Consider the following 24,213-nt stretch of genomic DNA (forward strand, 5'->3'; position numbering starts at 1 on the left):
TCAAACATTTGTCTTGCATGTCAGCTTAAATGTCTTCATAATTATAAGATCTTTCTTATTTTATGGGAAGTTCTCATTAATGATAAAGTAGGACCGAGAAACAACATCTTCTCTATATGCTGTGTTGTATCAGCCAAAGAAATCAATGTTCTGGTTGAGGAATGCTTTACTCCTAGGAAATTATAGAACATATCAGGTAACCTATTAACAACTTTAAAAATGAGGACTCAAGTGTGCATTAAGGGAATATTTATATAAAATTGAGTTGTCAAGGAAAACTTATAAACTAAAGCAAGCTAAAAGGAACAAAAATATCACATTTCTAGAGAAATAAAATTACCTTAAACTTACTTCCTCAGTCAATAAATATAGTGTAGAGAAAAATGATTACTTAATTTCACTCAACAATTGATTTTGATATGACATACATAAATAAGGATGGATTATAATCTTTTGTACCTAACTGAGCAAGATGGATGTACACAGTTTGCTAAATGTTCACCAGCTATATATAATGAACTTATAAAAATTATGTTTATAGAATGAATAATAGAATTAAGACATTTTATGTTTTTTTTTTAAGTAGGCCTCACGCCCACCACAGACCCCAACAGGGGGCTTGAACTCACAACCCTGATCAAGACTGAGCTGAGATCAAGAGTTAGATGCTTAACTGATTAAGTCACCCAGGCACCCCTAAGACCTTTTATTTATTTTAATTTTTTTCCTGTTTTTTATTTATTTTTGAGAGACAGAGGGAGACAGAGGGTCACAAAGGGAGGGAGACACAGAATCTGAAACAGGCTCCAGGCTCTGAGCTAGCTGTCAGCACAGAGCCCGATGCAGGGCTGGAACCCACAAACTGTGAGATCATGACCTGAGCCGAAGCTGGATGCTCAACTGACTAAGCCACCCAGGTGCCTCCCCTAAGACCTTTTAAACTTGAAGCTGATAATTCATGACTTGAAAAGAAATTATAAACATGTAGTCTCTTCTGCTATAAATGCATATTTTTAAAGTGTAAATTTATCTCAAAATGGTTGGAATATTAGGAAACAACTTCAGTATAGATAGTATAACACAAATTTCATGTCTGCTTATATGTAGTTTTACCCTTAAGAAACGCAGGCCGAATGCAGATAACTGCATTCAGCTGAATGCAGGAACACAGTACACAAAGCACACACATATTAAATTAAACATCTACCAGCTACCGCAGGTCACTGTGTTAGGAGCCACACCTACCCACATCTGCTTTAAACTTTCTGTTGGATTTCATCTTACTTTCCTCTGCTACTTTGCAATATCTCACAAGCTGCAATCCTTCCAAAGCCCAGTTCCACAAGCAAATTTCAGGTATTTTTCAAGGTCAAGTACCATATTTATTATAGTACTTACATATTTATTAACCATTTAACATGTATTATATTGTGCTATTTTTGCTAGGTTTCTAGCTTTTTAAAAATATGTCACTTACGAAGCTTTGGTTATGCTTTTAATTCTATTTTTGGAATAAGCTCTGTGGTTTTTTACTGCACCAGTGTGCACAGCACAATTTTTAAAAATGTATGTATATCATATCATAGCAAAACGAACTCTATTTTTAATGTACTTCTCAAGCTATTATTATGCAGCTATGAATGATGGCACCTAATACACATGAACTAATCTCTGGACACAGAGGATCAATGGCCCATTTGAGGGAAGGGTCTGGTCTGCTGCCACCCTTCTTGACCTGTAACCACTAGAAATTTGTTCTTTGTTGCATTTGGAATGTAATTCCAAAAACACACTGGGTTCGTATTGCTGAATTTATTAGAAATATACAAATTAATAATAAGGAGCACTGGCCCTAATTTCTCTGGCCTATTTTGACTTTTTCCATTTCTAAATTCTTAGTTCTTAAATACATTATATTACATGTTTTTCTGTGAAATTTTTGGATTGTTTCCTGAGTTACTCGTTTGACTTTCTACTAGTCTTTAAGCTTAAGAATTTCATGAAATTCATTCATTTATTTGAAAAAGAAAAAAAGAGAGGGAGGGAGGATGAGAACATAGGAGTGGAACAGAGGGTCAGAAAGAGTATCCCAAGCAGGCTTCACACTCAGCAGAGCCTGAAATAGGGCTCAATCCCATGACCCCAGGATCACAATCCAAGCCAAAATCAAGAATCAGATGCTCACCTGACTGAGCCACCCAGGTGCCCCAAGAATTTCATGTCTATAAGACATGTATTTTTTTTATTCCTTACAGCGCATATACTCATTAAAACTCTTATAAAATGATTTTTTTAGTGTATAGGTTATCTCTCCCCTTTAACTAATGGAAAGATCCTTTCTCATTTTTTATCAGTGGTAAAAAAAATATATATATATATATATTCAGCATGTGTAATTTTTATCCGCAAAAGGAAAAAAAATAAAAGCCATCAAAACTTTTGATCTATAGTCTCATTTTTAAATGATACAATACTATTCCTTCTTATTGCCAATTCCTAGTGCCCCAAACAGCAATTTTATTAATTTTCTCAACTAACTTTTGACCTCTGTCTACTAATCTTCCTAATTTTTTACAGCCCTTTTAGTAACCTAGAACTATGGTTAGATGCTTCAGATTTATACACTGCTATCACCCACGGTAAACCTTTTCATTCTGTATTTCTATCTTTGAACAGCCATATCTTCCACATAGCTCCACCCACTAAAGTCAAATAGATCGCAGTCTTTATACTTATTAAAATCACAACACTAAATTTTCATGTCAATTGACATTATATAATGATGATTTTTAATACTGGAAGAAATCTAAATTATAATCCCTTATTTTACAAATGTAGAAATAAGAGGTCTAAAGAATTGTGTCACATGTTTAGATATTTTGAATCCTGCCAACAGTTTTTTCATCACCGTGAATATAGAGAATTGCAATTACTTCACACTGGAGTATAAAATTTGTAGAAATGCCATTAAAAACCTATTTTAATAGATATGAGCTAGATCAATGGGAACGTTCATTTAAAAGCTCAGAAAATTACTGAATACAGTGAATCAAAGCAGTATCTTATGTTGAAGTAACATTATTATTATCCAACTCATATTTCCAGATATATTAGGTATAGATTTTACTCACCTCTCGTATGACTTGCTGCAACTCATCTTGCTCCACATTTCTATGCATTTCCTCAGCAGCCGGCATTAATGGGATGTTTCCATTCCCTTCTTCCACTCCAGATGTAGGTCCTACAGCCTCTGAGGCTTCTTCAGCTGCACCAACTTCCTCAGAACTTTCCACATCTGGAGGTGTCTGCACAGACCCCATTCTAGAAGGAGCAGTGGGCGTCAGGGCCACTGATGCTCGGAATACTTTCTTGCTTGGTACCAGATGGGTCTTGGGTTTGCCCATTGAGTCACTACAAGGTACTCCAGTTCTTCTATTAGCATGAGAGGGACCAGAACATACAGAAGATGACTCTGATGTTGCTTGGGAGAAAACAGATTCTGAGCTTTCTCCAGGAGGAATTTCAAATGCCATTTCTCCAAGTCCCATGCCTAATTCAGACTTCAGATAGGATTGTTCCCGCATCAGTTCAGTGACCTGGAAATCAAAAAAATTCCAATTTTTCTCTCTTGAAACTAAGACTGGTAGTTAAAAGAAGATTAAAATTCTAGCTGTAATGACTGCCAAAAGTCACTTAGCTTGTAATGACATGATTCTAATTCATTCATTTAGTAACTACTCAGTTGCATTTGCAAAAATATAGGAAAATGTAAATTCATGATGAGATAAAGCCATAAAATATGTAACTAGACCATACAATTGGATGAAATTTTACTTGTTACCATATGGGTATCCAAATTACTTGTTAAGGAATAGTAAAGAAAAAATAACTACTCATAATGCTTCTGCCCTCAAATTAGTCAATTTATTTAAAATATAATAAAAATTAGGGTACCTGAGTGGCTTAGTCAGTTAAGCATCTGACTTTGACTTAGGTTATCCTCTCACAGTTTGTGAGTTCAAGCTCCACACTGGGCTCTGAGCTGACAGCTCAGATTCTGTGTCTCCCTCTCTCTCTGCCTTTCCCCTGCTCATACTCTGTCTCTCTCTCTCTCTCTCTCTCTCTCTCTCTCTCTCTCAATCTCTCTCAAAAATGAATAAACATTAAAAAATTTTAAATATAATAAAAATCAGACTTTTGTTCACAAAGTAGTCATTTTACAGATACAGCTACCTAAGGGATATGGAATCAGACTGTGAAAGCACATTTCCCCTGCAGCACAAATTAAATACTTCTTACACTGCATTACCTCTTTTACACCATAAAGACAAATCACTATTGCAATTAACTGGCTTTCTACTAGTGACCTAAGATGGCAACAGACTTTCACAAGTGCCAAACTCACTTCCAATCAATTTAGCTAACACCAAATTCTGTATGTAAAAACAAAAACATTTCATCTACACTAGGAAAATTGTGTGTTTATGAAATGTTGTATCATTCCCTTCCCCAGTGATTTGAAAGGAGAGAGGCTTACTGGTTCCATTACATTCAATGGAGAAGGGCATGACAAGTTATCAGCGCTTCTACTGCCACACATTCCCTGAAAAAATAAGAACAATATATATATGTGTGCGTGTGTATGAATAAATTATTTCTTCAAATTGCAAGTGTTCCATAGTAAAATGAATCCGCTAATTAGTGCCCTAAAACATTCTTTTATGTTGCAAAGGTCACTCTCAACATGGCACCCTATAAAATGTGTTATTTTGACTATGGTGCATAGAAGATGTTCTCATTCTCCCCTGTCAGCAACACACGTTTCTCAGAATAATCGACTGAAACCTTTTATGGAAAACAATATCCATCAATGATAAATGATATTCTTATTCTATACTACACATATATATGTGTAAGACACATACATTCTTATTCTACTCCATATATATGTATTTACGGAGTCATTTATTGTTAACATAATCAACTATGTCATTCAAATAACAAAGAGAAAAGCTCACAATTTCAATATGTCAAAACAATTCATTTTATGACTGCAAAAGTAATTGCAAAACTAATCCACTGCTGAAGTTTAAATTTCATGAAAAGAAACATTAGAAATATGAAAGGTGATACGAAATAAAGAGTGTTTTATTTTCCTGGCTGCATACATGTTTTCTGCCTTAAAGAGATCTCATTTGATTCCTTAAAAAACATAAAGACTGGAAAAGAATCCAAAATGAAGGAAAAATTTACAGGGAATAGTTATTTATTCAAAGGCAAAAAAGGCTAAGTGAAATATATACTCATGTTCTTGGCAGTTGGTTACATGCAGTGATTAAAATCCAAATTAGTCATGTATTAACCCACTATCATTTTTCCTTTAAAACGCCTATAAAATTTTGTATCGCTCCTTATTCTTTATTAAGAAAATGATTAACAATTTTCAATATATTTCTAAATATACTAAATATTTAAGAGAAGAATCACAACTTGTACATTCAACTGATTTGTGGGAAAGGATCCTTAAACATTCCACTCGCCTCACTGCCATTAACGTAAGTGGTTTCAAGCTAAGGCGTGTCCTTGACAAGCAACTGCTCCCCATGACACTTGTGACTGCTCCGTGAAACCACTGGCAGCCCCACGGCACCCTACCGCAAGAGCCGAGGCCCGGAAGGGAGAGGGCATGCGCACAGCGCGGAACTGCTCCTCCAGGGCCAGCAGGCGCTCCTCCAGCTGCAGCTCCAGGTCCTGAAGCTCCATTCGGACCGAATTCCTCAAACTCTGGAGCTGATCAACTTCATACCTATTGGTACAAGGACAGGCATAAGGCTGAGAAGAGCAGTTTGGAGATTCACATTCACAACTCTCTCACAAACTGTTAGAAGGTACTGAGAGTGCAAGTTCTGAAAATGAGGACAACAGTGACTGCCATGGGTGGGGCCAGTAGGACACATGGTCTTTCTTCCTCCACCCTCGTCCTCCTCAATACGTGAAAAGCAGTGTAATTAGTAAAACACTATGCCTAACTTCACTTACAGGGGTTCACAAAACAAACAGTACACAGCAGTAAGCATAAAATCCTGCTTTAAAAAAAGGTTGATTACGCTTTTTTGGAATTCAAAATATTTTGAGTTACATTAAGACAAAATGAACTTTTTACCTTTCCTCCTCAGTCATATGATGATAAACCATGGTTTGCTGACGCAGCATTGCCAACTCTAAATCCATCATTTGCGTCCGAAATAAATTCAGGCTCCGCCTCATTACCTGGAGCTCCTGAAAAGTATTCTAAAATACAATATGACACAATTATACTTATAAATCATACAGATTACTTCGTAACAGAAAAATCTAAGTAAGAACTTACTTCATACAGAGGTAGAACAGATGATTTCGGAGGACTATATGGAGCAGCAGCAAGATCAGGTCCTCGCGTCATAGGGCACTTCAAAAAGTAAGAGTATGAGGACAAATCAGTGTTCAAGTGGCTACTTCCAACTTTTCTAAGGTGTTTAAAAAGGTGGAATTTTGGGTCTATATTTAGTTCTCTTGGCGGCAACAACAACAACCACCACCACAACCAAAAACTCCACTTCATATTGTAAGGAGGAACCAAACAAATCCGTCCCCAGCACTACCTATATTACTCCGGTCTGTTTCAGGTAGAAGGCCACTTATTTGGAACAAAGAAGAGGCAAAGGAACAGGTATATTTCAAATCTACACTTTATGGGACTTCTCTCTTGCCTTGAGAAAGAAGAAAACAAAACTCAAAAATGTAGAAGCCACAGCAGATTCGAAGATTATAGAAACTACTGAGTTGGCTGGACAGAGTAGCAGGCAATCATCATACTTGGTCACAGACATTTGAGCATCTACTGTATCTATATGTCACTATTTTACACAGTGAAGAAAAAAGACAAAAGGAAACACAAAAGGCATTCCAGCCCTCCAGTGTTTTCACAATGTAAGAAAAAAAGAGAGAAATGAGGAAAAACTTAAAATACTGGGGTGGGGGAGGAGAGTGCTATGATGGAAACAAACACAAGTCTAGATTAGGTGAGTGATCCTAGCACTGATGACACCTGAGCTGAGCCTTAACGGAAACAGCCCTTGGTCAGGCAGAGAAAGGCAAGAGCAGGGGGCTACAGGTTAAAACAAACAAACAAACAAAACCCCAAACAGTGGGGATTTGTAAAAACAGACTTAGGGACATGCACCTATTTAGATGAGATTGGGTGCGCTCAGGGTGGTATGGCCATAACCTAACGTGCACCTATTTAAAGAACTGCATGCCATCCGACAGAGCTGGGGCACACGCGTAAAGAATGAGACTAGACAGATGATCAGAGACAGGTCATGAGGAGCATCTGTCCACTGGGGGGTGGGAGGTGGTGAGCCGAATATTTAGCTGAGTTACTGATGGGACACCCAAGAGAAGACCACATGCACAGCAGAATAACAAGCTGTTTGAGAAAGAAAGGTGCACCATCAAAGCATAGGTGGGTTGAGCCCTGGAAACCCTGTGCTTCACATAATTACAGCTGCAGAGTTAGCTCCTTCACAGATTTTTCTAAGGAGGAAGAAATACCCACATTTTGGTTAGACCGGGAGAAAATCATTAGGGGACCATCGTCATGAGGATAAAATCTATATTTAAAAGAAAGCATACTTTACCACTAAAGAAGTTGCAACTTTGATTTTGCCTTTCCTAGTGGCTTCCTTCCTATGACATCATCATAAGAGATCTATTATATACACGGTAAGCCTCCTGACTCCTAGCTGAACACTGTGATCAGGACATTACACTGTTATCTTCCTTATTTTCTCAGACTGTCTAAACACAAGTAGTGTGGAGAGAGATTTAGAAAGGCAAACCCAAAGACAATTTATTTTCAAAGCTTCTTTGGGACATTATTTGGAGCCCACCAACATATCTGAGCACAAGAATTTTAAAAGTGACAAGACAGACTATTTATATTCAAATTCACACTTTACCTGTTTTTTTCTTTTCTGGAGCAGTTCCAGTCTTGGAACCCAGTGGAAAGAGACTAATTCTGTGCCAGGAGACCAGTGTCAGGAGTCAGTGGATGAAGGGGGAGCTTAGTCAGACAGCTATGAGCAGAGCCAGGGAAGCAAACGGCAACACAGAGGTCAAGTGAAGGAAAGCTTAGAAAGGAAAGAGGCAGTAAATACAGTCAAACGGCAGAAAAGAGGGAGCATTTGAGAGAGAAGATCTTTTAGTAATAGGTACAACCTGACCAAAAAAAAGACAATGGAGGAGAGGCTAAAGAAGGGAGGTTACCTAATGAGCAAAATCTCTTCTCTACAAGGGAGGGAGATTATGAGCAGAGAAATTAACCTTGTTCCAGATTATGGCTTTTCCCTTAAGACAGGAGGGAAGAGTACAGGAGGAGGGCAGGTTCAGTGAAGTTTAGGCATGTAAACAATGAAGCTGATGGGACTTCACTTCTCAGTGAATTCAGAGGTACTTAGACGGACAAAAGAAAACAAGATCTTTTTTTCTCATACCTGTGAAAGATTCTGCAGTGAGCTTCTAATATCATGCAATACTCTTCGCAACTGCATTTCGATGGCAGAAGGAGGGTTCGCAGAGCAAGCTCGGTAAGGGTAGGCAGTGTGTCGATGTGCGCCAGGACACCCGAAAGGGGCAGCGAAGGCACTACAGGTGGCGCCTGATATGTTGGGAACACTGTGAGTGCTCAGAGTCCTCATGTGCTCACACAGGGGCCTCTCCTGCCACTCTGAGTGGACAGAGTGAAGAGAGCAGGTGGACTGAGATATAGGTGCTGGAGCATGGAGCGAACAGGAAGGAGTCCTTTGATGATGGCATTCCTCCAACCGGTTCCCCTCACTCTGAGAGGCTGCTTCTTTCTTCACAGATGACGGAGAGATGAAAATAGTGGATTTAACTAAAGACTGACCATCCTGCTCAATCACCTCTTTTTCTAATTTCTGTTCCTCTTCAGGTGTGTACTTATAAGTGAAGGAGGGTGGACTGCATCTGGTCTCTTTTCCTGGCGACAACCGAACATTGACAGAGGATACGACTCTTACTGGGCTCAGTAAGGTGGTTGGTAAGGACTGAGATCTTCTTAGAGGATAGCCAGCTTTTGCAAAGAAGTACCTCTGTTTTAATAGATCTTTGGACTTTATCAAGCTACGCCCTACTCTCTGATTAGATAGACTGCAGACCTTCATTTGAGCTCTTTGCAAAGCTGTATTAACTCTGTCCACAGAAGAAGGAGTCCCAGTTGTGTTTTCCGAGCCCTTTGCACTGCATCTAGCTTCAATGGAAGCCAGTGACTTGAGAATATGGTGTGTGGTGTACTGGGTAAATTCACATTCACTGCTTTTATCCACATCACTTTCAGCACTTGCTTCCCTCAGCAGATCCACAGGCTGTGGAGACAACTCCTCTTTCATTTCAGTAATTGCAGTACTGTGGTCCCCTCCCCCACAGGGGGACTCTATGTTCCCTGCAGGCTCAAGAGTCTCGCACTGGGGGAAATCCTGGCTATCTGACCTTCTCTCAGCAACTGTTGCTGCCTTCTCTCTTCCCTTCAGAAGAGGGATCAGGGACTCCTCCTCTGACTCATGAAAATAAGGCTGGTCTTGTGCTTTTGGTGTGATAAGGTCTTCACCAAATGATGTGACTGTTGTCTCACTGTCACAACTGTCAGCACTACTCCCCATGGCCTGCAAGGACTCATGAACCTATGAAAGGAAAACAGGTGGAAAAACAGAGAATTTAGGTAAGAGGGATCACTAACAAAATGCCAAACTGATACGCTGTTTCTATACTTTCAGGGTCTCCCATCTTGGTGATGGCCCCCGTGCTGCTCAAAACTGTTTTTTTAATAGTCTTGTCAGCAACTCATCCACTTTCCCACAAAGCTTATTCCAGACCTTTACTATTTCCCTCAGGTCCCCTTTTCAGCACCTATTTCCTTTTCTTCCAACACATGACACTGAGTTACTGAGAAAATAGATAGAAATTTCTTAACTTTCTTCTCCAACACCTACAAATGTTCCCCTACCTCTCCCCACCATTCCTTCCTCTCTGTTATGAAAGGAAATTGCTTTTTTTCCAAGCGAATCCTCCAGCCTATACGTCTGATCACATCCTCTCCAGCACTAGAGTATTTCTGCACAATTTCATCCCAGATTTTTCTGCATCTGACTGTCTTCTTAGAGCTCCTTCCCTTGGCCAAACAACTTCCTGAGTCATCCCCATTTGAAAGACACAAAGACGTATCACTCTTGTTTGAAAAAAACAGTCAACATCTGTATCTTCTTCTCCTTATCATCGATTTACTCTGCACTCATGCTTTTGCCTCATTTCCTCCCTCAAAACCACTCACCAAAAAGTCGAATTCTTATCTTTCCATGCTCATGTCCACAGATTTCCTTTTTAAAAAGGCTCTGCTCCAACTCCCAGTTGTTCTGCCCACTGGATTATTCTTTCTGAGTCTCCTTAAACACTTCTCTTGTCTGTGTGCCCCTCAGGTACTATGTTCCTGGAGGCTCTTTTGGGTTCTCTTTTTCTCTTACCTCCAATTTTCTTTAAAATTTGCTCATAGATATTTTAAACACTTTCAAAATGCTTCTGTACCTTTGCATACAAGGGCTCCATGTGCTAAACACAGAATATAAACTCTTTAAGGATAAAGATTTGCCTGTTACTTGGGTTATCTTACATACTGCACCATTAAAGTCATGGTATATCCAGTAAGCTATGTAACACAATCAATGTTACTTATTAAAGAAACAAACTGAAACAATAATCAGAAAATAGAAGAAAAGTACCAGACAGAATAATGATCAAAATAACCTCTGCTTACTGGAAACCAAAAATAAAAAAAGAAGAACCCTCTTTGTTTTTAAATGCTCAGTCAGAAGGGGGAAACTGGGTGGCTCAGTCAGTGTAGTGTCTGACTCTTGATTTTGGCTCAGGTCATGATCTCACAGTTCATAAGATTGAGCCCACATCAGGTTCTGTGCTGACAGCATGTAGCATGCTTGGGATTCTCTCTCTCCCCCTCTCTCCATCCCTACCCTGCTTGCATGCATATACTGTAAGTAAATAAGTAAACATTTTAAAACTGTATAAGTGCTTAGTCAGAGATGCAGAATTAGTGAAAACTAAAATTTATAATCAAATGCTTAGAGAACACCTGCATCCTAGAGTTTTATTCTTATTGTCACTTGAAAAATAAAGATTAGACAGATTCAGTCTTGAAATATATAGATACTGAAAAATCACTTAAATAGGAAGACGTTAATCATAGTGCCTACTACAAAAGAAATTTTTACCTGAAGATGATTAAGGGAGAGGCAGTCTGTTGAATCTTCAGCAAAACCACTGCTATCAGAGTGCTGACTTGCAGTACGTAATAGATGATCTAACAAAAGAGATTTAATTAGGCAAAACTGCTAAATATGACTTCATTGAAAAGAAGATCTTACAGATACATAATTCCTAACAGATGAATGATACATATTAATTCCTTCTTAGAAAAATATGCATCACTTATGCAAGATTTGGCTTCAAAGCACAGAAGGTAACTTGAATTCAACCAAAAACTGAAACACATCTATCAGAAGATCTCAGTGTTCAGTTGCTAATTATTAAGTTCCAGTTTTAATATATTTTGGTAACTCTAGTTAATTTCTTATCTTTGGAGGACAACTGGCTGAAAAAAAAAGAATCACACTAATAAAAACAGAAATCCCAAAGTAAACCATTTCTATTATGTACATATGTAGACATTCAACAGGTAAAATTAGAAGTTTAAATGTAGTATGCAAAAAGTTCTATTATTTTCCTAATAATAAAATAATAAAATGAGAGTATATGCATGCCAATACATTAAATAATTTGCAGGCAAGAGTACTTAAATCTTTCTGATGTTTCAAATGATGCAAACACTTGTAACTCAGGAAACAATAATTTCATAACTATCGCATGAAACTCAAATAGGTTCAACTGATACATAATATTGTTAATCTTATAAAAACCCTGTTTGGTTTTCGGCCTAAAAACTCTAATTCCTGGTTAGTATAACTTGGAAACATTTTTAAAAGTAAAAAGGCCAAGTAAGCACAGCAAGGATGATCACATGCCCATCCACACTGAAGTCTGGGAGAAGTATCTATTACATTTACTAAGGGAGAAGCTTCATGAGAAGGTTAAGTTCTGCAGAACTTCAAAAGCTTCAAGCTAGGGGCACCTGGGTGGTGCAGTTGGTTAATGTCCCACTTTTGATTTTGGCTTAGGTCATGATATCACGGTTTGTGGGATCGAGCCCCATGTTGACCTCTACTGATACTCTGGAGCCTGCTAGGGATTCTTTCCCTTCCTCTCTCTGCCCTTTTTCAGCATGCATGCATGCATGTGCACGAGCTCGCTCGCTCTCTCTCTCTCTCTCTCTGTCAAAAAAAAAAAACATTAAAAAACAAAAGCATCAAGCTGAACAAAGTGTGTTTACCACAACCACATTCAAAATTTCAGTGATAGAAAGAACTTGACAATACGTTTTAATAAAATCCAAAATCAATTAAAACTTGGCTAATTTTGAAAAATATCCCACTTTTAGCTTCCAGTTCAACCTAAGAGTATCACAGAATGGCATAATTTTTCCTCATAATTTAGAATAATTCTGTAATATTGTTTTGAAGTGAACAAAATTCCATAATGAGATAGAAAAAATTGATCCATACCTTTGATACGTCTAGGTAAACTGGAACAACTGTGAAACTGAACTGGAATGAGCTGTTACCACAGGTACTAATTATGTATTATATCAATTCAGAGAATGACTAACATCTTAACGTCACAGTAGTTATCACCGTAATTATGTGTTTGCATGTCCTTTTTTTAGACTGTGTGTCTTCTGAAGACAGAAACCTCATTTATTCTATTTTGAATCCCAATACCTAAAACAATTGAATAATAAAAAAAAGTATGCTGAATGAAACAACGATAACTTTCTTCTTAAAGTAACAACAAAATTAAACAGTCCCTTACAAGATTTAGAAGTGAAACTGCCTATCTGGTTCGGCAAAGGGCAACTGCTGGAGCCCAGGGAAGCCACAGGGATCAGCTCAGCTCAGGTCTGTTTCATCTGTGGAGGAGCACAGCCTGTGCTGCCTTCGCACTGACAAGGTTAGATGACAGACTTCTCAGGCCTCGCAGCAAAGCTTGGGCCATGGAAAGAACAAGGAGGCCTGGGTTCAATTTCCTTCTTTATCGCAATAAGCAGTAACTTCTCTCCTCCATGAGACAGAATAATTCTTCTATCTCATAGGGCTGCTTCAGGAACTAAGTAAGGTGTAGGCATAACTATTCTGTAAACTATACATCATAACCTATGTTCTTTAGTCAGGTATTTTACAAAAAATACCACTGTCCAACATAAAAAGGTAGAATTAAAAACAATCAGACCTCTGTCCTGGGCTCTGAAGAGATATACCATCATTTCTAATTAAAAACCAGGACATTAGAGCAAAACATTGACATGAGAAAACAAAACCTAGAATTTGTATTTTCCAATATCATAAAGAAACAGACCAGAACACCTGTATACTCTGCAGGACTAAAGAAAATTTGTACACTTTCTATAATAAGGAATAAGCTCTCAACATAGCTCAGTGAATGTTAGCTGTGACAAGAGTTGAGTCACTAAACTTCTCTAGGCTTAGGTATTAAATCCCAGGACTAGATAGGAGAATTAAGATCACTCTAACTTCAAAAGTCCTATCGCTAAGGTACAAATTTTTTTCTACATGTACTATACACATTTGTACTAAACTTGTGAAATGAAAATTTTACCAGTGATTCTAATTCTGTAATTATAATTAAAGATACTTGCATATCACTATCAAAATTTGGTAGAAGGTATGTTCAAAAATGATGAAAACACTATATTGTTCTCTCTCCCTCTCATGCACACAAAAAACCATTTTACTGCTAACTTAAAAAATGTGTTTCATAAAAATGTTAACACTTTTACTTATGCCACCAGAAATAAGAGACCTCTTACTGGTAAGAAGAAACTCAGATGTAGATACTAACCACATTCTGTCTTTTCTATGACAAGGAGCTTGCTCTTGAAAGATGTTGAAGTACTTCTACTGTTTTTAATCTCATTTTGACACAAGGCAAGCTGCATTTTCCAATGTATCCCTTGTCAACCTATCTACAGGAAAAATTTCTTGATGGCTGGGAAGCCTGCCTTACAGCTCAGAAACACATCCATATATTTCTGGACTTAAAAAGGGGACAAAAATTAAACACTAAAGCTCTTTTTGTGTCTGACCATGCTGCAGGGACCTAGTAAGAGAGGAGTGCTGTGTCTTTGCACCATGAGGCAGTAACAGAAAACTTATATGCAAATTGTCTCTTCTCAAGTCATTTCAAAGATCAGAAGAAAACAAACATGCAATTTCCTATTCCAGGAACATACATGTGATCCTTGTTTAAACAAACAAACAAAAAAACACAGGGTGGTTCAGCATGTGTAAAGCTTTAAAAATAAACAGCCACCTTCAGTGGCCACTTTAACTTCTTTTCTTCCTCTCTCCTTTTCTCTAAATCTCAAAAGCTTTGTGATTTTAAACATCAGACAAGTTTTTCTTATTGCAAATTAAAAGTGAAAGAAATGAATTCAAAAAGCTCTTTGGTCAATAATTAGTAATTCAAGAGAAGAACAATATCTGTAGACACTCACCTTTGATCCATAGTTTAAACTGAACTTAACTAGCTTTAACCATTACTGAGAGATTGGTATTTTTTGCCAGAGGCATATTCATGTATATACTTAGGAAACATGTGTAAATAATGAAAAGCAGAGGTGGATAATACAAGTTTATATTTCAGTCATAACCATGTTAAAAGTAGGCCTGAATCTGTTGCTCTATCACTTCCCATCTAGCCCTTATGCAGAGTTGAAAAATAATTAGAGTACACAGAACTGCATTTCAGGATAAGCAGATGAAAATTACTTTATGGGCGCAAAAGTCTTCAGTAAGATACAAAAGATTCTATAACCAAAGTATAATGAAGCATCCAAACCTGGATGCTTAAGATTGAGCATTTTAACTTTCTTTCACACTTAAAGGTACTCAAGGACTGATAGGTAAACCCCCTTTCCAGACCAATGAATGACACTTTGGTAATGTGCTTGGGAACTAGTGGATATTAGTCAACTTACCTCGTTTTGATTTGGTGAGCCCTAGCTGGTAAGCAGCTGGAACATGGGGAGCTTCTCCCTCAGTACTTTGAACCTAAAGAATCATTTTAAGCAGTTAAAACTTGAAAAATCTATGGCAAAGAAGAATATTTCTTGATAATTACTTATTAAATAAATCAACACAACTAAAACTTTGTATTTAAAAAAGGCAAAAATCTTACTTCAAAATTGTGAGAGTATCTCACATCTCAATTTTACAGCCTATTTTCCAGTTAATAGGACTGAATGCCTATAGCTAGCAATGAAAAATGACTACATGTACAAATTACTTCATTAAAAAAATTGCTATTAAATAAAAAATTGATTCCCTAAGAAAAAGTTTGTCTGTACATGTTAAACTTCAACGTGTAAAGCCAATCCCAGGAGAAAAGCCAATGACTTTGCAGCATATCATGAATGACATATAGTTGAGGCAATTATAAGTCTTGCATCTTTAAAAAACTGTGTATCATGCTCCCATTAGAAAATTTTATAAGATCCCCAAATTCTGAGGTATGGAAAGCCACTCTTGTATAAGACTGCTTTGTCCTAACACAAATGGTCTTGTAAGATATAAACTAGGAATTACCAAATAAAGAAAAAAATGTTTCATTACAGAACTAAAACTCTGAAAGATCTTCCATAAATCCTCCCTGAAAACTATATTCAGAGAAGATATCAAACCCAAAAAAGGTTTTTTATGCTATTTTCACCCCATCAGTACAAATACATAATTTAGGAATTTTCAGATTCCTTATTCACCACACCTATCCCATGCTGCAAATATGCTATTTTATATTAAAAAAATTAATGCTTATTTATTCCTGATAGAGAGAGAAAGAGTATGAGGGAGAAAGGGCAGAGAGAGAGGGAGACACAGAATCTGAAGCAGGCTCCAGGCTCTCAGCTGTCAGCACAGAGCCCGATGTGGGGCTCAAAGGGCTCAAACCAGCAGGAATTCCGTCAAGGACAGAACCATCAGGGATCCTGACCAGAGCAGAAGTCGGACACTTAACCAAATGAGCCACCCAGGTGCCCCTGCAATTACTCTATTCTAATGTAACTAACTCTATATTGAAAATAAACATTTGGAGAGGGTAAGATACTAATTCCAAACACTACTTTGCAATGATTAGTACTTAAAATAATAAATAACATCCTAGTAAAGTAGGCAAACTAGCCAAACAAGGTTTTCAACCTTGAATGAATGAGAAAGCAATTAGCAAACAGGTTTTAGGTAGAACCCTGGTAGTTTTGAAGTATGAACCCCTTCAAGAATAAGAAATATTCCATAGGAATAAGAGTGGAATGACAAACATGAAAAAATGCTAAAAAATCAAAGATATTATTACCCAATTTTTAAAAATGCTCTGATTTGTGATATTTTTGTTTCTACGTAGTTCCATGAATCCAAAGTTCATGAGTCTTTTGAGAAATAAAACACACTAGTCATTTAAAACCACCAGCTATAAATCATTATATAAAATAGTTTTTAACCTCTTTGTTATTACTCAGAAATTATGTATATGATATATTCTCCAAAATAGCAGACATAAGTTCAACAGGAAAACCATTGTTTTGTGTGTAAGGAAACAAAATGCATTTTCTTTTTAAATTCAATAAAAGCTCTATTATTAGTCTCTATTCAGGCCTACCCTACTTGAAAGAGAAAGAGTTTTCTGTTAAAGTAAATATCAAAGAAGTATAACAGAAATCCAAATGTGTCTTTAATTTTATTCTAGGATTCTCAGTTAAGGCACGGCATTCTGATATACCAAATTATATACTCTTCTTTTTAAATATAGAATTATCACATAGTCCATTCCTTAGATTTATAAAATTAGTCACAAAATATCAGGACTTTAATGAATATGTATCTTCAATATACTATCTTTTAAGATGCTACTCAATGGCAAAACAAAACAAAAATTTAAAAGTACAGTAACTACAAACTCTGTAATTAATTCAAAGAAAAGGGCCCTTTAAAAAAACTGAGGGTCATATTTTACTAATAATATTACTAAAGTGAGGATTCTTCTTCGCACTTAATAAAAAACCATCAATAACTTGTTAAAGACAGAAAAAGATATGCTAGTGATAAGTTACATTTCACACCTAATTATGGGTTAGTACTGGTCATGGTTGTGCAAAGGAAGTAGTCAAATCTGAGATGGAGAACAGAACGGGAAACGATGAAGCAAACAAACTTGGATTTATTTATGTGGCAGGATACTCAATGGTTTCAGATCCTCAGTGAGGTTCTGGTCATTCGTTACAGGTTGCCTTTTATTCTTTTACCTATATCTGAATATTGATAACTGAGTTGAGTAACAGAAAGTGGGTTTTAACTGTACAATGTTTTCTAATCTCTGGGTGAGTTTGAAACTTTTCATAATAAAAATTAACCAAAGACCCATAAACCAAAATGATAAAATCGCTTGGTCTCAAGTGTTTTGAGGTTTGAAACTATACTGAAAGGGCGCCTGGGTGGCTCTGTCAGTTGAGCACATGACTTTTTTTAAAAACTTTTTTTTAATGTTTATTTATTTTTGAGAGAGTGAGACTGGGGGAGGGTCAAAGAGAGAGGGAGACACAGAATCTGAAACAGGCCCCAGTCTCTGAGCTTCAGCACAGAGCCCGACGGGGGCGCTCGAGGTCAAGAACTGCGGAGATCATGAGCTGAGCTGAAGCTGGAGGCTTAACGACCTGAGGCACCCTGAGCATATGACTCTTGATTTCGGCTCAGATCATCATCTCACAATTTGTGGGATGGAGCCCTGTCAGACTATGTGTTGAGTGTGTGCTCTCAAGATAAATAAATTTTTAAAAAGATACAGTTTTAATAAATGTTTTATAAAACTTTTTTAAAAGTTTATTTTGAGAGAAAGAGATAGGGAGAGAGCACGTGCACACGTAAATAGGGAAGAGGCAGACAAAGAGAGGGAGAGAGGGAGAATCTCAAGCAGGCTCCGCAAGGTCAGTACAGACCCCAATGCGGGGCTCAAACCCACAAACCATGAAATCATGACCTGAGCCGAAATGAACAATCAGCCACTTAACTGAATGAGCGACCCAGGTACCCCTAAAACTGTATCTTTCTGAATCAATGTTCTCCTACCATGGTAGGCCCTGCTTTGGTTGTTTTGTTCTGTTTTCTGTGGGTGTGTGGGGGGGTGTGTGTGTGTGTGCGCACGCATGCACACATGCATGCATGTACATGTGTAACACCTGTCACATTTATCCTAATATACATCTTTCGGGCACAACATTATTATACTGTGTTCTACAGAGCATGAATATGTGGAATGTTCTAACTTAAATAACCCTTCCTCTAAGGTTTAAAGAGACATTTGTAGCAGTTTAAAAAATAAGATATCAAAATTGGATATTTAGAAATTATAATTCTAATTTTTAATGACATCTCAAAAAATACAAATGAAAGAATTATTTTTCTGAAGTAGTAGTAGGAGGCTGTGCAGATGACCTGAGTTCTTATCCAGTGTCTGACACTTTATCAACCAGTATGACCTTTACCAAGTGGTATGGTATAGTCTAAAGTAGCATGTTTGTACACAGACCCAAATTCAAGTCTTATTCATGCTGCATACTGGCTAAATGGCTTCAGATAGTTATCAGAATTTTCTGTGACAATTATGCCCGTTTTCATTTTATCTGAAAAATAAAGACTAAAACTCCTACTTCGCAGTTCCTTAGGATAATCAAATATCTTGAAACAGTAAAATGGTAACAATTTATAACAGACAGATGTCTATTATGACCCAGGGATTCCGTACATTGATACCCCCTCAGCCTTCCCCTAAGTAAAGCGCGGACATCCAAGGGAACTTTATATCCCTCAGAAAGATGAGGGAGAATCACTGATATCAAGTAATATCAAATGTTACAGGAGGAAAAATGTTTCCTCATCTGTAAAAGGAGAAAACTGGAGAATGAATTCAAAGACCTCTTTCTGTGCTCGTTTATTTCTGTGCTATGTTTATTGCAAATTTTTATTTAAAACAAACTTCCAGGTTTGACTTGCAAGGTTTTACTTTTTACTGCCACATAAGTACTTATTAAAAAAAAAGTTACCGTAAGTCTTTTAGATAAATGTCAAATAAAATTTAGTGGTTAACTGGGCTACAGAGTAACAGACACTGGTATGCGCCAGTGTGAGTTCATATTCTATTGCAAACACAATGCTTGTCTTCAAAACACAGTCAAATTTGAAAGGCCAAAGAAAATTAAAAAAAATTTTTTAATGTTTTATTTATTTTTGAGAGAGAGAGACAGAGACAGAGACAGCATGAGCAGGAGAGAGTCAGAGAGAGAAGGAGATACAGAATCTGAAGGCTCCAGGCTCTGAGCTAGCTATCAGTACAGAGCCTGATGCGGGGCTCGAACTCACGAACTGCGAGATCATGACCTGAGCCGAAGCTGGATGCTCAACAGACTGAGACACCCAGGTGCCCCCAAAAGAACAATTTAACTATCACTCAAGTATCTGATAGATTTCAGATTATTTTAACTCAGGCCAATAAATAAAACAGAAAAGAATCCTGAAACTTAACTAAAAATAAGGAGACATAGTACTTAACTCAATAATTAATGCAGAGACACAATACTAAACTTCAGTAGCTTAAAAAATTATATATACTTCCAGTAATCCCTGTATTTGAATATAAATCTATTTGTTGAGTGAGAAGACACAGAACCTATTTACATAAATATACAGCTAAAAGTACTCCTTCCGCTAACATTTAAGTGTGAGAAAAGTTTTCATTGACATTAAAGATGAACACTTGCTTACTGAGTAGGATCATTTTGGTTTAACTGTGAATCATTCACCCATAAATCTATGGCTCTAGACAGTTACCATAACGTATTTATTAAAAAAAAATGCTTTTGAGAACTCAAGCATTATTTAGGGAAGTCATTAAGAATCTGAAAACTCAAGAATACAGTTTTACAACTTTTAGGCACATGGGTCACTTTAAATAGTCTACAAAACATTTTCTGATAGGCAGACTGATTTTTAATTGAAAATAGTCTCTGGCCTTTCATTTATTTTTTTCTTAACATGAGAAATAGTCACTCTCACTCTCCAATGCCTGAGTCAGTCTTGTAATCTATTTAACTCCTTTTACATACTTCCTCTCAGCTTCTGGTGACTGTCAGGTCTTACCTTAGCCTCAGAAGTAGGCAGCTTCACGCAAAGAGCCAGGTCTGCAGCATTTTCTCCTCCACCTAGCTACCCAAAGCAGCTGGCATTCAATTAATCTGTTTGAGAACTGGTTTACTGACAGAGAGAAAGGGAGTGTCCTCTAACTTATTTTATTTGCTAGTTTTACAGGAAGAAAGTTCCCAGTAGGAATTAAACCTCAAGGGAAAGGAGTCCAAAAGAAAAACAGCAACAATCTACTTTGAATGGGATCTAAAAGTTTGTTTCGGTAAGATTGTTCTCTTCATTTGTCAGTATAATTCAAGTCACACTTGGGAGAAGAGGAAATTAAAGAAACACATTATTTCCTTTCTTTATCCATTGTTCTACAAGCTCTCTTTAAAGTTCCCAAAGGGATAAAAACACAGTCACAGGAGGTTTTTATCCACGGTTTAAATATATCTGAAGAGCAAGGATTCATTACCCTTAAAACTCTCCATAAATACAATGCAGCTATGGTTAACTATATCCATATATTCTTTTTTGAAAGCAAAAATCTATTATTCTTCAACTACCAATGCCTATAATTTTGTATTAAAAAAAAAATTCAGGGGCGCCTGGGTGGCTCAGTCCTTTAAGCATCTGACTCTTGGTTTCAACTCAGGTCATGATCTCACAGTCTGTGGGCTCTGTGCGGACAGTGTGGAGCCTGCTTAAGATTCTCTCTCTCTCCCTCTCTCTCTCTGCCCCTCCCCTGCTCACTGTCTATGTCTCTCTCTCAAAAATAAACTTTAAAAAAATTTTTTAAGTTCATTTCTTTGAGACATTATTTTCTTCATTAATTGCTTTTACCAGCAGAGGGAGCAAAAAACAAACACACAAACAAACAAACAAAACCCCAGAAAATCCTTAAATGAAAACTTGGCACCAAAGCACATCTATCTAGCACTTTATGTTTTTTTTAAAGACCTTCTGTGTATGGCACCAATAATTTAAAAAATACATAGTTTAAAATTCAGGAACTCTAGAAATTACAAAGCAACACAAGAGTGAATTCTCACCCAGGCCACCAACATCAGATTTGCAAGTACCTAACATATTTTGTTCAAATTTTCATATCTGCTATTCAATTAAAACCGGGAAACTGACTATTATATCTGTCATAGAAGAGGGGCCCTAATGGAAGGCAGGAGTTACACTTTAATTACTAGTGGTAGGACAAGTTCAGACCAAAACAAACTATTTGATAATAGTGAAACAGAACAAAAAGAGGTTTGAATTTAGCAATTACTCATCTTATGAACTCATTATAACGAGAAATATATTTGAGATTAAACAGGAAAAATATAAATATATATAAAGAAATAAGGGCGCTTGGGTGGCCCAGCTGGTTAAGCATCTGACTTTGGCTCAGGTCATGATCTCACAGTCCATGTCAGGTTCTGTGCTGACAGCTCAGAGCCTGGAGCCTGCTTCAGGTTAGTGTCTCCCTCTCTCTCTGCCCCTCCTCTGCTACCACACATGCGTGCTCTCTGTCTCTCTCTCTCTCAAAAAAAAAAAAATAAAAACATTAAAAAAATTTACAAAAAAACAAGGGAAAAAGAAGCCTACAAATAATATAGACTATTTCAAAGGGCTGCTTCTCTCCCTTTTCATTTCACTTTTTAGTTAGAATTAAAGTAATAAAAGATACATTCAAAGACTGCAAAAAAAGGTAAATACCTATTATCAGCAATCAAAATTTTGTAATAAATGTAACTTATAGCCACAACTCTTCAGCAGTCCACAGATGTCTGTTTGCTCATGTGTAAAATAAGACCAGCACTGCCTGCCTCATAGACGTACAAAGCAAAGTACTTGAAGGGCCTAGGACAGTGCCGGCCACACGGTAGGTGCTGGGTAAACTTCAGTTTCCTGCCTCAAGCCATACAGTACCAAGGCATAAGCATTAGCTCTGCCCTTTCAAAATCTGTTTTAGTTGACCTCATCAAAAAGAATCTCTTCATCTTGCCCAATTTGAAATTTATGTAAATGTGGTAATACCTCTAGGTAGAAATCAAGAGTAAGCAAACTTTGGTCTTCTAGGCTTGCAGAAATCATGTCCTCTGACCTGGTGTTTCAAACCTTATTCCCTGAGGTTCACTATCCTCCCCTTCAGATACATAACTTCTTCAAGTTCTTTCCAATCCCATCATAAAACCTATCCTTCTCAAAGCCTTATTCATACTTCACTTATCCTTTACACTAAGATACTTTCAGAGAAATTTGCCCAACGACACAGAGCAATTTAACAGCAAAAAAAGAACTGAAACTCCTGTTTGTTGTCAGAGCCTGTGTTTTTAACTATTATGCAACATTGATTTTAATTTAAATATATTCTCTCAGGGCTTTCTCAGGGCATCAAAATCTTAAAATGACAGAGAAAGGAGGTAAAAGTTCAAGTACCAGCAGTAAATGACAAAGTATCCAGATGAGCTGATGAACTAACTGTCGCATTACCCTGGCAATGCACAGTCCAATGACCAATTCTTAGTTTGTGCAACACAGAACCAAAATTTGAAAAGTCAAAATTAGAAGGATTTTTTTCCTAGAATAAAGCTATTAGCCAGCTTTCATTTTATAAACTTTTTTGGCTTTTTTTTTTCTAATTCATTATTTCAAACAGGGTCAGTAATATTTTACCTACCTCTTCCATTTCAAAGGAGTCCTTCTGCTGTGCCATTATATTTCTTATGGATGGTATCGTCAGTGGTGCACATGGCTCTTTTTCAGGTGTGGACACGTGGACATCCTTCAGCTCACTGCCGTTTTCCAGCTCACTGTGGCTGGACATGCTACAGTCATTACCTAAGTCAGATTCTAGAATACCAGATTCCTCACCCAGTTTATTCTCATGACTTTGAGTTTCTCTACTTTGTTCATTTTCAGTTTTTTGGTTAAAATTGCTATTTGCTACATTAGAAAGTCTATCAATGTCAGCATTCTCCATAACAGTTGCAGAACTACATGATACTTCTTCTTTAACTGTAGCCAACATAGAAGATGAGTCTTTCTTTTTTACAATTTTTTGACACTTTTGATCATTTTTATTGCCACTTTCTTCCATCACCAAAACATTAGGAATCTTTCCTTTATCAATTGCTGGGGAAGGACTACTACTTTCTCCTTTCTCTGTTTTATCAACACATAAATTTAGTTTTGATAGTGTTTTCATTAAACGGTTTGCAGTGTTACTTCGGGTTAAAGGTGGAGGGGGGTCTGTGTCCTTGTTAGAAGTCACTGAGGACATACTTCCAATTCTCTGCAGGGGGGTCCCAGAGACTTGGGAATATAAAGAAGAAAACGCATTGGCCACAGTAGTAAGCACTTCAATTTGACGAAAACGGCCTACAAAAAGAGAAGGATGTTGACTTTATATATATACATGTATTAAAACTACTACTACTTTTTAGGATGCCAAAATTGCTTTTAAATCACAAAGATTATAAAACTTTTTTCCTTATTCAACACTTAGAGGTTCTTTACCTTTACTAGGGAGAAGGAAGACTTTTCACTCTGAACAGAAGTTATGTTTTAAGAATTTAAAAATTTGTTTTATGATTTAAAACCAGAAAAAAGCCCAAAGTATGATGACAATACTGAAGAGAAAAGAAGAGCTGCTGTTCCATAGCTGTGATTCTATTTTTATATCTTCGACTTTTACATTAAGACTCTTCCAAATGTTCTCCTAAGAAAATGTACACAAGTCTGTACTTTATACCTAATGGAGGGGGGACAGTAGGATTGGATTTACAGA

General features: G+C 37.0%; 1 protein-coding gene and 1 long non-coding RNA gene across 5 annotated transcripts in view; one reads left to right on the top strand and one right to left on the bottom strand.

Moving 5' to 3' along the window:
• LOC115287651 overlaps positions 1 to 24,213 on the top strand; it is a 129,948-nt gene that overhangs the window by 101,752 nt on the left and 3,983 nt on the right. Inside the window, exon 4 of the long non-coding RNA XR_003906578.1 lies at positions 20,602 to 20,706. This is a non-coding gene — a long non-coding RNA (uncharacterized LOC115287651). The remainder of the gene's footprint in view (positions 1 to 20,601; positions 20,707 to 24,213) is intronic.
• The window catches only part of ITPRID2 (ITPR interacting domain containing 2), a 38,826-nt gene that overhangs the window by 5,794 nt on the left and 8,819 nt on the right, over positions 1 to 24,213 (bottom strand). For 2 of the 4 annotated variants that reach the window (XM_029934300.1, XM_029934299.1), the window contains exons 8-16: positions 23,104 to 23,804; positions 15,239 to 15,311; positions 11,340 to 11,428; positions 8,535 to 9,740; positions 6,371 to 6,448; positions 6,164 to 6,291; positions 5,656 to 5,806; positions 4,538 to 4,603; positions 3,132 to 3,596 (exon numbers count right to left, since the gene is read on the bottom strand). In XM_029934300.1, coding sequence (XP_029790160.1) covers positions 3,132 to 3,596; positions 4,538 to 4,603; positions 5,656 to 5,806; positions 6,164 to 6,291; positions 6,371 to 6,448; positions 8,535 to 9,740; positions 11,340 to 11,428; positions 15,239 to 15,311; positions 23,104 to 23,804 — 2,957 coding nt within the window. The remainder of the gene's footprint in view (positions 1 to 3,131; positions 3,597 to 4,537; positions 4,604 to 5,655; positions 5,807 to 6,163; positions 6,292 to 6,370; positions 6,449 to 8,534; positions 9,741 to 11,339; positions 11,429 to 15,238; positions 15,312 to 23,103; positions 23,805 to 24,213) is intronic. The other 2 variants (XM_029934302.1, XM_029934303.1) reach the window with 2 other exon arrangements.

This window comes from Suricata suricatta, chromosome 3 (assembly GCF_006229205.1).
Source record: "Suricata suricatta isolate VVHF042 chromosome 3, meerkat_22Aug2017_6uvM2_HiC, whole genome shotgun sequence".
Classification (NCBI taxonomy): Eukaryota; Metazoa; Chordata; class Mammalia; order Carnivora; family Herpestidae; genus Suricata; species Suricata suricatta.